This window comes from Panthera tigris, chromosome B3 (genome assembly GCF_018350195.1).
Source record: "Panthera tigris isolate Pti1 chromosome B3, P.tigris_Pti1_mat1.1, whole genome shotgun sequence".
Lineage (NCBI taxonomy): Eukaryota > Metazoa > Chordata > Mammalia > Carnivora > Felidae > Panthera > Panthera tigris.
Window position 1 is genome coordinate 140,680,128 of NC_056665.1, and position 13,789 is coordinate 140,693,916.

At 57.2% G+C, this 13,789-nt stretch overlaps 1 protein-coding gene across 4 annotated transcripts in view; it reads right to left on the reverse strand.

Annotated features, from left to right (window-relative positions):
• Window positions 1-201: 201 nt before the first annotated feature.
• BCL11B (BAF chromatin remodeling complex subunit BCL11B) overlaps window positions 202-13,789 on the reverse strand; it is a 92,423-nt gene continuing 78,835 nt past the window's right edge. For all 4 annotated transcript variants that reach the window (XM_042990503.1, XM_042990501.1, XM_042990502.1 and 1 more), the window contains one exon: window positions 202-2,379. In XM_042990503.1, the coding sequence (XP_042846437.1) occupies window positions 317-2,379 (2,063 nt within the window). In that variant the 3' untranslated portion in view covers window positions 202-316. The remainder of the gene's footprint in view (window positions 2,380-13,789) is intronic.

Here is a 13,789-nt window from a genome sequence, read left to right on the forward strand (position 1 = left end):
GCACATGCCAAAAAAATTACAAAACCCAATAAATACAGAAATTATTGCACAGTTAAAAGGCTCCACAATTTTTACTGCCTCCATCAACCCTCGGGTTTCCGTAGGACTTCGTAGACACAGGTTAGGTTGGAGCGCCGCCTCCCCCGGGGCCCCCGGGGACGCGCGGGGGTGGGGGGTGGGGGCCCGGGGCGGGGGGGGGGGGGGAGGAGGGGGGGTGCCGAAGTGGCGCAGACGCGGAGGCAAGTGTCAAGGTCAGCATTCTCGCGGTTGGCAACGGTTCCACTGTACAGGTGCGGGGCGCCGGGGCCCCGCGCGCTTAGCTCCTCTCGGCCTGCTCGATTTTGACGTCGTTAGTCAGCAAGTGCTCCCCGTGCCACTTTTTCATGTGTTTCTCCAGGGTGCTGTAGACGCTGAAGGGCATCTGGCAGATGTCGCAGCGGTACACCTCCTTGCCGATCTGCCCGTGCGTCTTCATGTGGCGCGTGAGCTTGCTGCTCTGCGCGCACGCGTAGTTGCACAGCTCGCACTTGTAAGGCCGCTCGCCGGTGTGGCTCCGCCGGTGCACCGTCAGGTTGCTGCAGTTCTTGAACACCTTGCCGCAGTACTCGCACGTGTCGCTGCGGCGGCCCTCCTTGGAGCTCGGCCGCCCGGGGCCCGGGCCGCCCAGGTGCGGCGTGCTGCCTCCGCTGGCCGTGCCGCTGCGGCCCGACAGCCCGCCGTCCAGCAGGTCCCCGGGCGGCGTGGAGAAGCGCAGGCTGCCGTTCTCGGACGAGTGCTCGGACGACGTGGCGAAGGGCGACTGGCGCGCGTCCGTGAAGCCCAGGAAGGGGTCCTTCATGAAGTGCCGCGACGCCGCGTAGCCCACGAGCCACTGCGAGTACACGTTCTCGGACGGGATGAGCGTGGCGGGCGGCAGCTCCAGGTCCTTCTCCACCTTGATGCGCTTGGCGGCGCTGTTGAGCCCGGGGCTGGGCAGCGGCGCCGGCTTGCGCGGGAACAGGCCCGGGAAGGGCTCGGCGCCCGGCGCGAAGCCGCCGCCGCGCCCGTTGACCGCGCCGCCCGGGCCCGCGTCGCCGCAGCCGCCCGCGTCGTCGTCGTCGCCCGCGTCGCCGCCGCCGCCGCCGCCGCCCGGCGCGCGCTTCAGGAAGGCGCCGCGCTTGGGCTTGTCGGCCAGCAGCTCGCCGTACTGCGGCAGCGCGCCCAGCCCCACGTTCTCCATGACCTTGCCCAGCACCAGCGCCTTCTCGTCGGCCAGCGCCTTGGCCGCGCCGCCCACGCCGCCCGCGCCCGCCACCCCGGCCACCCCGCCGCCGCCGTTCTCGCGGTTGCGGCTCAGCTCCGAGTCCATGCTGAAGCTCGACTCCGGCCGGCTCTCGTTCTCCAGCAGCAGCTCCTCCTCCTCCTCCTCCTCCTCCTCGTCCTCCTCCTCGGGCTCGTGGCCCAGCGACGGGTCGCTCTCGTGGTGGCGGAAGTCGCCGTCGGCCGCCTTGAGGCCCTCGCCGGCCAGCTCGCTGGTGCCGGGCTCCGGGGAGCTGGCGGCCGAGAGGCCGTCGTCGGAGCGGCCGGCCAGCGAGCCGGCCTTGTGCATGTGCGTCTTCATGTGGCGCTTGAGCTTGCTCGCCTGCGAGCACGCGTGGTCGCACAGCTGGCACTTGTAGGGCTTCTCGCCCGTGTGGCTGCGCCGGTGCACGATGAGATTGCTCTGGAACTTGAACGTCTTGCCGCAGAACTCGCACGACTTGCTCTTGGCCGGCGGCTGCGGCGGCGGCGTGCCCCCGGGCGGCATGGGCGGCAGCGGCGGCGTGCTCAGGAACGGGGACTTGGGGCTGGGCTGGAAGGGGTTCAGGAGCCGGTGCATAGGGTTGCCGCGGCCCGGCGACACGGGCGGCGGCGTGGAGCTGTTGCCCGCCAGCTCGCGGAGCCGCCGCGAGAAGTCCATGGCGGGCGAGTCGATGGCCATGGGGTTGAGGCGCATGACTCGGTCAAAGGCACTGGGGTGCTGGGCGACGAGCCCCATCTCCTCGGCACTGAGGCGGTGCGGGTCCAGGTGGTGGCGCGGCGGCGGGCTGAAGAGCGGCGGCGTGCCGGGCAGGCGGCCCTCGCCGAAGCCCGGGTGCTCCCGCAGGATGGGGCCCGTCATGCGCAGCAGGTTGAAGGGGTTGCTGTCGCCCAGGAAATTCATGAGCGGGGACTGGGCCACGGCCTCGGGCCCGAGCGGCGGCGGGATGGTGAGCCGCGGCGTGAGCGAGCTGCTGGCCGGCCCGGGCTCCAGGTAGATGCGGAAGCCGTGCGTGTTCTGCGCGTGCTGCAGCAGGAACCACGCGCTGTTGAAGGGCTGCTTGCATGTTGTGCAAATGTAGCTGGAAGGCTCATCTTTACCTGGGGAGACACACGGACAGAAAGGCAGAGAGAGCGTGAGAAGCGGACGGGCGCGCGCACCGCGGGGCCACGGACCTGAAGGCGCGCGGTGGGGATGCAGGGGGGCGGTGGGGGGGTGGGGGGAGGGGCGCGAAGCGAGTCCCGGATCCGCGGGGCTCTGGAGGGCGGCCTCGGGGCCCCTTCGGAGCAGGCCGAGGCCGGCGACGTGTTCGACGCTCCGGCCAAGACTCCACGGGGCTGGAAGGCTGAGGCAAGCTGGCTCTGTGGGCAGGTTGCCCCCGCGGAACCCAGATCGGCCACACGACCTCAGCGAGCAGCCCCAAATTCCTAGGCTTCTGCTTGCTTCCCCTAAAGAAGAGGCGCTCTTATCCCCATTGCCTCAGAAGCCAAATGAGGCCGCGTTGGTGAGAATGACTGATGTCAACGATAAAACAGCAGGGACACCACAACCGTGAGGGACCAGGGTTTTATCCACCAAGGCCACTGGTGACATTTGGATCTCGATAACTGTGTTGGGGGGAGGGGGTCCTGTGCCTTGTAGAATGTTCAGCAGCATCCCTGGCCCCCACCCCCTACAAGCCAGTCACACTCCCTTCCTCGGTTATGAGGATCACAGAACTCTCTAGGCGTTACCAAGTGTCCCCTGGTGGGGGCCAAAACCGCAGCTCAATGCCCCCCCCCCCTTTAGAACCACTGGTTAGTCAACACTTGATCCAAGGAGGTTCTAAAACACACAAGTCACTCAACTGCCTGGCAGACGTTGTTTTGAAGTGACATGGCTGATCCCTCTGCATCGTTTGGGATTTTTGCTATAGGACCTTCTAGGGTTTCACACACCACACTACATGCAGAAAGCACCGTCAAATTTAAACGTGGATACGAAGGAACAGAAGGAATTCAGCATAAGAAGATTGCTGCTGTGTGGCGGCTGCCCCCCCCCCCTTCCTCCTATGGCCTCACACACGGAGGCCCCCGCCCCATTCCTCCCATGGCCCTAACCACGGAAGCCGGCCTCCACCGGCCGCTGGGAGGGCGCTGGATAGGGGGCCACTGGCCTCCATGAAGTCCTTTGCCAGAATGCTAACCGCACGGGGGAATGTCAAATCTGACGGGGTGATCAGGATGAATGGTGGCAAGTGTGGATTTGTTACATACTGGCTCCCGTGGCGTCGGAAGCAAATCGTAGCGGACACTTGTGGGCACTGAGCCGAAAACGTTACTGTCTTTGTCCATCATCGGGGCCGTCACAAAATGGAGGCTGAATGTTTCAGCCAGAACCTGTCTCGTGGCCGCCCTCCTCACCCTGCGGGTCAAACTCGCTGCCTTTTCCGTCTGAACCTCTGCTCGGGCTTCCCATAAAGGCGCAGGTGCAGGCGGGCCCTGCTTTCTACCCCGAGATTCGCTCGCTGGCCGGGAGGGAAAAGAGAACAAGACATCACAGCCGCGATCTTGAAAAACCCCTTTTAAGAGCTTTCCTGTAGCTGGAAGGTCTTAACGCTGAGAAGGCATGGTAGCCGCAGACTCCCCGGAGACGCCAAAGGTGCAGACGAATGTCCACGCCCCAAGTCAGGAAGGTGACGTGAGAACACAGCGCAGTGCAGAGTGGAGAAGACCCCTCCATCTCGACCTTTCCCCCAAAGACTTGAGGACTTCTGAAATCCCATGCAGAGATTTATTTTTTATTTTGACTCGTTCGAATTATGTTTCCGGAGGACTTCATGCTTAGCTGTAAAAACCAAGCGACTCGAAGACCCAACGGCCTGAGCCCTACGCAGGGTAGGCCGGACAGCTTCAGGGGGGCAGCGTGCGCACACCCCACGGCGCCGGGCGGAGATCCTCCCAGACCACACAACCAACTAGGCCAGAGCACCCCCCACCGGCAACCAAGACGTGCGTTCCAGGTTTGGTGTCCTCCAAGAATCATCAGTCCACTCTCGTCTCCTAGTCTGTACACACATGTGTGGCGGCAAGGACACCAGCGGGCAGGGGGAAGGACGGAGAAGAAAAAAAAGAATTCTGAGCTTCAACTTCACTTCGCTTTTAAAACCAGCTCAAGTACATCTGCTGAGGCAATTCTCTCCCTCCGGTGTGCCCAGTACGTCTGGGTAATTCAGTTCCCCGTGTTGGGAGTCCCTGAGGAGACTTTTGCCCACCTGGAAAATGGCAGGGGGGCCTCCCAAGGCCCTGGGCCGCCATGTTTCTCCCAGGATGCCGTTCAGCAGGACCGGCCCTGGGCCTTCCCTTCCGGCACACGTCCCTCAGCTGGCAAAGAAGACGCCATCTCCCGTCCTAGCTTATTAGTTAATGTACTTGGGAGAACAGAACCCTTCGCCTCACACTGCCTCACAAGGGAGCTGGCCAGAAGCCATAATATTTAGAGTCCCGCTCAAATCCTTTTCTAGAGCAAGGCAGAATAAATACGTAATAAATAACAAGAAGATAAATAAAATGTCCCTTTCTGACACGGGAGCTAATAACGCAAATGAAGTGCCACATCCCACAAGGTCATAGATCTTCAAATTAAAGAGCGTTTCTGTACCCTTCACCTTGGCTTCGGAAACTCTAATTAATCGATTTATGGCACACAGCTGTTCTTCATGTTTTTAAGTGGGGCCACCTCCTTCCGCCTCCCCCCCCCCCCATCTCTTTGTTCATCATCTTCGTTCCTTGGGCTTCAACTCCAGAGCACTTCCTGTTTCTTGTTCTGATGGCCACACGTTTTCTAAAAGTTCCACCGCCGGTGCGGGATGGGGATGTCAGAAGAAAACGCAGAACTCCCTGGCAGGCCAGGAATAAAGACTGCTCTTCAGCCGAAATGGCCGATGAAAACATTTTTGTAACTCAAAATGGCAGCTGCTGGGAAGCATGTAGCTACATGTTCTAAAGAGCTCAGATGTTTCCACTTCTGAAAAGGAAAGAAAAGGGAAAAAAAAAAAAACAGATGCCCGCTAAAATTCTGGAGCGGCTGAAAGAGGGGGTCACCTGTCCGTAAACCACCGTCAGGTGGGGAAGAGCTAGGCGTCTGTCACATCGGATCTCAGGGCCACTCCTCACGCCGGAGGAAGCCCTTTCTTTTCCCGCACCCCTGAATGAACCGCTGTGGTTCGGTTCCCAGACTTTCCTTCTCGCGGAGGCAAGACTGCCAGGGACGGCCTTCCCGGGATCTGACAGCTTCTGACTTTTCTAAAAATCTCACAGCCCTCAGAGGCCCTCCCTAGACGAGTCCCTTTCCACTCTCCCCAACCTTTTTTTTCTTTTTTAATAAAACGTTCCTTTCCACATTACCAGTTCACGGTTCTCTCTTGCCTCGAAGTAGCCTTGAGCACTAGGGGCTGCTCACTTTTCACAAGTGAACAGTGTCAGAAGTCTTTGAAGAGCCACTCGGAACATTTTTCTATTCGAAAACTCGCTAAATATTTCACACTCGCGGCCTACCAGTCACGGACAGCTCATTTTTTAGACGCAAGGGAAGACCCTTGTCCAGAGGGTCGGCCCCCTCCCCTCCCCTCCCCTCCCCGGGACCAGAGGTGATGATCCCCTCCCTCCTCAAGCTCAGGGCCACCTGCCCAGAGGTGAGCCGGAGGCTCCGTGAGGTGATGACTTTGCCAGCAGCCCAGACAGGATCCACTTCCCACCACGCTGCTGCTGGGGCCGCTGAGGTTCCGAGTGACAGGTGGATGCCTAGATTATTCTGAACTGACGTCAGACCCGGCCTAGAGACCTAGAAATGTCAGCTGTACTTGCATCACTAAATCAGGCTTGGCAACTCAGAAGCCAGGGCCCGTGTCTGTCCTTGCTTGCTTGCTTCCTTCCTCAGACATTTTTACTCCTCAGTTGGCAGAAACCCAGACTGGAGCTTCTTCGCTTTAACGGCTCTAAAGGCAGTCCTTATGTTTTTCTCAAGTTCGAGACCCTCCCTTCCCACGAGCCTGGACGGCGGCACGGGTTCACACCTCTGCCTTGACATTTCCAGCTCAGTGAAGTCGATCAAATCACAACCTCCTTGAGCCTCGGTTTCCTCATCAGTAGAATGGGAATAATACGCCTGCCTCCAAAGAGGGCTGGAGGTATCCAATGGGACCCTGTATGTGGACACACACCGTAAATCGTGCACCACTGTGCAGGAGTTTGTAGGTTTTGGTGTTTAGGGTTCATCCTCATACCTGGCAGGTGCATCCACGTTTCAACGATGCCTTTCTGTGTAAGTCTGGCAGTAATGAAACCTGGGAGGAATTGTAACGCGGCCTGCCTAATGCATTAGAGGTTCCGGGGAAGCGAGAACTTGCAAACGTCGAGGAAATATCATTTTTCATTGTGCCTCTTGGGAACCGACAGGCAACTGGACTCTTGCAGATGAAATGAGAGTCTCCCTCTGCCAGGAGGGGTTTTGTTTTGTTTTGTTTTGTTTCGTTTTTAATGAGCATTTAAATAATTGTTCCTCCTTGGTATGCCGGTTACTCTAATAACACCAATAAAGGTATCGGGGATGTTCAATAAAAAAAGCGCCAGGGTGGCTCAGTCGGTTGAGCGTCTGACTTCTGCTCAGGTCATGATCTCACAGCCTGTGGGTGTGAGCCCCAGGTCGGGCTCTGTGCTGACAGGTCGGAGCCTGGAGCTTGCTTCGGATTCTGCTGTCTCCCTCTCTCTCTGTCCCTCCCCCCACTCTCACTTTGTCTCACTCTGTCTCCCAAAAAAAAAAAAAAAAACATAAAAAATTTTTTTTTTTTAAAAACCACATCTTTAATTGATTATTCAACGAAAAGGCCATAACTGAGCGTGCTAGTTTAACAGGTCCCTCTAAAGGCCAGCTGATACCACCTGGACCTGTGGAAGCCGCAGTGGGTCACTGCTGCTCAGAGGGGGACAGCAAGGGTACCTGAACTCCCAGCTCGAGCAGGGCCATGTTCTCCAAAGCCGGCAGCAAAATTAGAATCCGGGCACCCGGCCGCAGAGGTCAGACCTGGGTCTTGGCTTCACACAGCCCTCCACAGTTTGCAAAGTGCTTTACAGCTGGTTTGGCATTTTTGCGTGCATTAGCGCATTTCATCGTTAGTCACATGGCCTCCGAGGAAGGCCAGGCGAGGGCTGCATCCTGCCGGCACGTGAGCAAACGGAAGCTCCGAGAAACAGGGAGAGTCCCACAGCCAGCAGGGAGAGGGCCGTGCCCGTCCTCAGGGTTTCGGACCCCAGGCTCGGTCCCGGCCGTCTCTCCAGCACGCGGTACCACCGAGGGATGGATGGTTCTTTGTACGCTTATCAGGGCCTGTTTTGCAATGAAAATGCCCAAAAAAGAGGTTCACCTGCCACGCTGCGTGTCCCTTCAGGGAAGGGTACCGATCATCTTATGGAACCCACTCGGGGCCACCGCAGGCCTTGCCCCTGGAGGGAGACGTTTCACAAAGCAAATAAGCCCATGGCGGGAGGCGGGGGTGGGGGGAGGGCAACAGGACCCAGGACCCAGATGCAGGGGCAGGATGCTGGATCTCAGGGTCTTCCTACAGCAGGCCCTTCCCGTCTCTGGACATCAGGGTGCACTTGGGTCACCAGCCAATCACCCAGTCCTCCTCCAGTGTCTGTGACTGCTAACAATACCGTCCCCACAGTTCCAAAATGATAATAATTATCACCACTATTATCCCTCCAATGTGCAGACCCCTTCTTAGTTTAAATACGGTCGGTCTCCCCTTTCATGATCCCAGAGAGAAAATGCCAGCTGGCCACCCCAGCGGTTTTCGTGGGTTTTGCCGTCTGTATTATTTCTTTTTTTTTTTTTTTTTTAATTTTTTTTTTTTATTTTTGGGACAGAGAGAGACAGAGCATGAACGGGGGAGGGGCAGAGAGAGAGGGAGACACAGAATCGGAAACAGGCTCCAGGCTCTGAGCCATCAGCCCAGAGCCTGACACGGGGCTCGAACTCACGGACCGCGAGATCGTGACCTGGCTGAAGTCGGACGCTTAACCGACTGCGCCACCCAGGCGCCCCCGGTCTGTATTATTTCTGAGCATGGCCATCTACAAAATCTACAACCACCCCTGCTCGTTCTGAACGTGCTCTGTCAAACCTCAGCCTCTTGGAGCAGGAAGGTACGGCCGCGGGCATAATGGCAGCAGTAACTTAACCGCCATTAAATCCTTACACGAGCCTGCCGCAGCTGACTAGAACGGGACCTCAGCCGAGGCTCCAAACAACCCCCAACTAAGGACATGGTGTCCCAGGCACCGTGTCACAGATGAGGACACGGAGGGCTGGAAGAAAGAAGGCGGTCAGCCCCACGGCGTGCTCTTGAGCTACGTGCTGATAAAAGCCTGGTCAAGGGAGAGAATGTACAGACCCCGGCCCTGGCCCAGGCACTTGGACATGGTAATGGGGAGGCTATGCCTTGGTTACCTGACCTTTCATTCCAGCCCGTGTGCTAACTCGAAAGTGGAGATGTGCTGCTTTGGGCTGGCACTGCGGTAACTCTGTGAAGTCACGCTGATGGGGGAACAGATGCACTTTCTTGGTCCTGGTGGTGGTGACAAAAGCCATACACTATCCTGTACGATCTCCCGGGTGCTCAGCCAGCCTCGGCTGGCTCGGTTAGCGGAGCCCACGCCCTCCGCCAGTGCCTGTGGCAGACACGGCCGCTCCATCCCTGCACTCTCCCTCCAGGCCTCGGAATCCTCTCGACCCTCATCACCACGTAAAGCGTGCCACTGTCTGGGATCTGTGGATCCCGGGCCACAGAAGCCCGGTAAGTGGGGAGCCCGGTGAGACGGGGCTGAATTCAGTAGGCAGCAGTGGGTGTCCTGCTGAGGGCAAAGGCCATGCGGGCTCTTCATTCATTCACTGCACAGACAGGAGCCGGGCACCCTTTATCCACCAGGGACTCTGCCCAGGCGGCCAGAGCTCACGGAACACCTGATGCCCCCTCTCAGTCATTTGATGAAAAGTACGAGCACTGCTCCGTAGGCAGCCGTGGTGCCAGAAGAGGGGAGAATATTTGGGCTCGGCTGCATTTGGGTTCAGAGCCTGCGCTGTGGGGCTCTCGTCTGCAAGGCCCCATTTAGTCCTCATGTTTGCACGCCAGCTTGCACCCGCCCTTCCCTGTGCCCAGAATACTTGCTTTTGCTTCTCTACCTGCAAAACGTCTTGTGAGAGCCAGCACACCCCCACCCCACCCCCCCGCCGCCAGTATGTTCCCACAGCATCCAGGGAATACTACCTGATACTGATCACTCGTACTATCATAATCTGTCCTTGACCTTGGAGTGTTCAACTTGCCTGCGATCTGCACGTGCCAGTGTTGGACTTGTGCTCTTAGGCAGATGCTCACGGCAACTTTGGAAAGTGGGTTTTAATCCAGACTTGGTGTAAAAAAGAAACTAAGTCTCATCACAGGTGAGTTCACACGGCTTATGGTTCACAGACCCCAGATTCACACAGGGTCTGAGCCCAGGGCCTGTGCTGTGTCCAGACACGCACCTGGCTGCCCCGTCCATGGAACCACAAAGGCCACTATCACCGGCCCCGGGGAGGGACCCGGAGAAGGCACGCAAACCACTCTACCTGCTGGTGAACACCAGCAAGCTGCGGGCTTCATGCAGAAGACAGCACACGTACCCTGGCTGAGAACGGAGACCTTACACGGGTGGGAAAACTTCACACAGCCTCGCAGTGTTGGGGGACAGTCCGCCGACCCTGCCAGCGTCCTTGCGGCCCAGGTAAGCTGTGCGCTTCATATGCCTGGAGTTAACTCGGGGCTGGGTGACTGGGCCTCCAGCCTCCCCCACAGCCTCTATCGTTCCCCTAGACAGCTGGTCGTGCACAAAAACACTACTGAATCTTGCTTCCAGCAAAAGAGGCACACCTGGGAAGTTAGTGAACCCAAGGAAATCTAACTGTGCCCCAAATGCTCTAGAGACATGCCCTTCTTATTCATTCATTCATTCATTCTCCATTCAGCCATCATGCACCAGATGCCAACCTGGCAGGCACTATTCAGAGGGACCGGCCGTGACCCCTCCCTTCCAGGAAGCCACAGGTAGGGGGCTGGGGATGAAAGGAGGTCTTCAATATCATTTAGCCATATGCCCCTCCCCCCTCCTCCCTTTGCTCTACAAATGCAGGACCCATCTGCCGCATGCCAGGCCCCGTGCTGAGTGAAGGGACACAGAAATGCACATCTGCCCGCATGGAGCCCACAGTTGAGTTCAAGAGCTAATAATTCCACACGTTTCTAGTAAGGCTTCGGGCCACGAGGTCTACGGTGTGACATGTGGCACGGGACCCAGAGGAGGGAGAGATTGGCAGTGTGGGGGGATCAGGAAAACCTCTCAGAGGGGGAGGTCCTACAGCTGAATTCTGAAGGAAAAATGAGTCTATCTTGCAGAGAAAGGAGAGAAAGGGGGTGCCAGGCAGAGGAAACGGCATGCACAAAGGGTCGTGGGACCCCAGACTCACAGAGGCGAGGAAAAGGATACGGGACTGAAAATGTGGTTTTGGATCAATCTGAGGAGGCTCTGAAAACCCACAAAGAAACTGAGCTGGCTACAGCACAAACTCCATTGCTAGAAATTCCATCACGGCGAAAGCTTTGATATATATATTTTTTTAATATGAAGATTTCTAAACCCACACTCAAGGCCTACTCGAGTCAGAAACTGTTCCATACAGCAAAATGACAGTACAGCCAAAGGACACAGGAGAACCCCTTAGATGGCTCTTTCTGAGACCAGATCCCCCCCTTCCCCGACTATGAAACCGTAAGATGTAAAGAAAGGAAGCCAGGGGGGCCTGGGAAATGCAAGGAGGAAGTTTAAAATCCAATCTGTGAGGACCGCTGGCCCGACAAGGTGGCTTCTAAATCACTCTCTCCAGCAGGAGTTCTTTCATTCCGGCAAGACTCCCATCTGAACCCCCTGGACCCGTGAGCCAGCCTCAGGGACAGGGCGGGCCACGTTCTCAGCGGAACAAAGTATCAGAACTCAACTACAGCTGCTGACACCACGCACCCCAGATTCCCCCCGCCCCCCCCCGGTCTCGATTTCAACTGCTCGATTCTGTGGTCAGACCAGGTGTGCACTTCAGGCTCAGGAAACAGCCACCCAGGCCCCGAGACAAAGCAATACTGCTGACCGCGGGGGCATCTCGGGGAAGGGTGAGAACAGCACTGTGTGCTAGTCAGACACAGAGTGATCTGAGACGTGGCAGCTCACTTACAGCACCCTCAAAAAACTACGGCACATTCCTCAAGATCATCTTTATAGAACTCCCCCCCCCTTTGCATAAGGCGCTCAAATCAGCTGGAAATAGTATGTCTTCCCCAAAATAGACGAACGCGTCGTCAGATTCCCTTGAAATCTTTCTGCAGACTTCTCTGAAAAGGACCTACAACAGTGGGATGTGGTGGGCCGACAGATAAACGTATTTTGGTGGTCTGGCCCCCCCCCAACCCCCCCCCTCCCCCAAATATGAGGTTTTCTGAAAGGATTCCAGCACTCTGGGGACAGGAACTTAGCAGAGGATGTGAAGAGGAAGAAGCATGGTGCAAATCCTCCTTATCATTTAATGGAAAAATAAAGAGTGAATTAAGAAACGAACAGGTAAGAAAAAAAAAAAAAAATCAAGGCACGCGCCGCGGGTGTGTGTTGAGAGCCGTTGTGAGCAGACGTGGGCACACCTCGTGGTGCCTCACGCACGCGTTCTGGCTGACACAGGAAGTCTCTCTTCTCCATTATTCATGACTTCCTTCACCAGGCAGGAATAAGGCTTCCTTCCTTTCCTTAAATCCACAAAAATCTCCGCATTCCACCCCAAGAAGTATTGCAGGGGCAGTAAATCTCGTTTTAATGGAGTGTACGTTTAGCTCCGAGGAGATAATTGACGTTATGGAGAGCCTCGACGCCGAGTTATATAGGTTAGCGAATGCAGAGGGGACTCATTACCGACACACTACAAACAAGTAGTAATATATGTATATTGTTCAGAGTGGCGTTATAGCAAAAGTGTTCCGGTCCACGGGGATTGATAAAACACAAGAAAACAGCAGACATGCACTTGTAAATTTGTCTCATTTGTCTCTGAAGTTAAAGGTTATTCCCTTGTTCTGAATTTGTAATAAAAACACGCTAGCCCAAGGTTTGTGGAGAATGTTTGAATATTTAAATTGTGTATAATGATAGGCAATTATAGGATAAAAACTGGACCGCGCGAATGGGGGAGTGCTGTCTGGATCACCAAGTGTTTTCCCACCGACCAGTCATCTGTCTTTACGGTGCCGCCCTCCCTCCCCCCACCCCTTCCGAAGGGCTGCAGGGACGGTTACCCGGTCCCACCGCCACTAACCGGCAACCAGCCACGCTTGGGTTTGCCTGGGTGGGTGGGTTCCTCCCCTTCTCCTTCTCTTCTTTTAGTTTTGCTTTCTTCAATATGCACAGTACGCCTCTCCGACCACAGGCTGAGACGGAAGCCATGGCCCCTTGAGGACAACGGGCCACAACGTCGTCCTTCCGCAGCCGGTCAGCGCTTCCCCCCGGGTGCAGGGGCAAGGCCAGGCACAGCGAGGGGCCCGCAGGCCGCGCGGGAACCTCCCCTGCCCCCCGAATGGGGCACCCATCTCCCGGGCACCCTCCCTGGAGAACAGCGCGGTGGGGCTGGCGGGGAGCCCCAGCTGTGGCACGTCCCCTGGGGGGGGGGGGGGGGGGCCACCGCCGCACCCTGGCTGGGGCCGAGGTGCCCGCCTGGCCCCGTCCAGGTTAACCAACTGCAGTGTTTGAGTTACTCCAGCCAGCTTGTCACCGAGCACAAAAGTCATCAGCGAGTGAATGTTCTTTTCTGCACCACAATTAAGACGAATCAATACGACGTGCCACAAATGGTATTTTACTCTCAATAAGAACTCGGGCTGAGTTTATTCAGAATATTTTAGCGCTTCCCCGGGGGATTTTGGGCCGACGCAGATGGCAAATAAAGTACTCAGCCTAAGGCTACAGCACATTATGGTAATTCTAATGTCAGATGTACTTTAATATACAGCTCTATTTAATCACCCCATTATTTCACATTTCCATATGAAAAACCCGCGGCACTTCTGCAGAGCTTCGCCTCCGCCACGGTGCCAGCTTCCTCCAGCCCCGCCGGCAGCCGGGGAGATGGTCATCCTCGCCAGGCGCCGCACCGCGTCCACAGTGCGGGGCGCTCCGCGCGCAGCCGAGCTGCCCGGTGCCGCCAGAAAATCAGAGGGTTCAGAGATGTAGCAAGTGCCTCGGAGGTTATGGAAAAGACAGACCGAACCCTTCCACCTCCCAGACACACGGGTTCTCACACACGCGCGCACGCACACCTGCGAAGGGGAGAGAATGACGGGCACGCTTACAGCATGGCCCCTCTGGAAACACCGGCTGCCTCGGCGTGGTGGCTGGGCAGGCC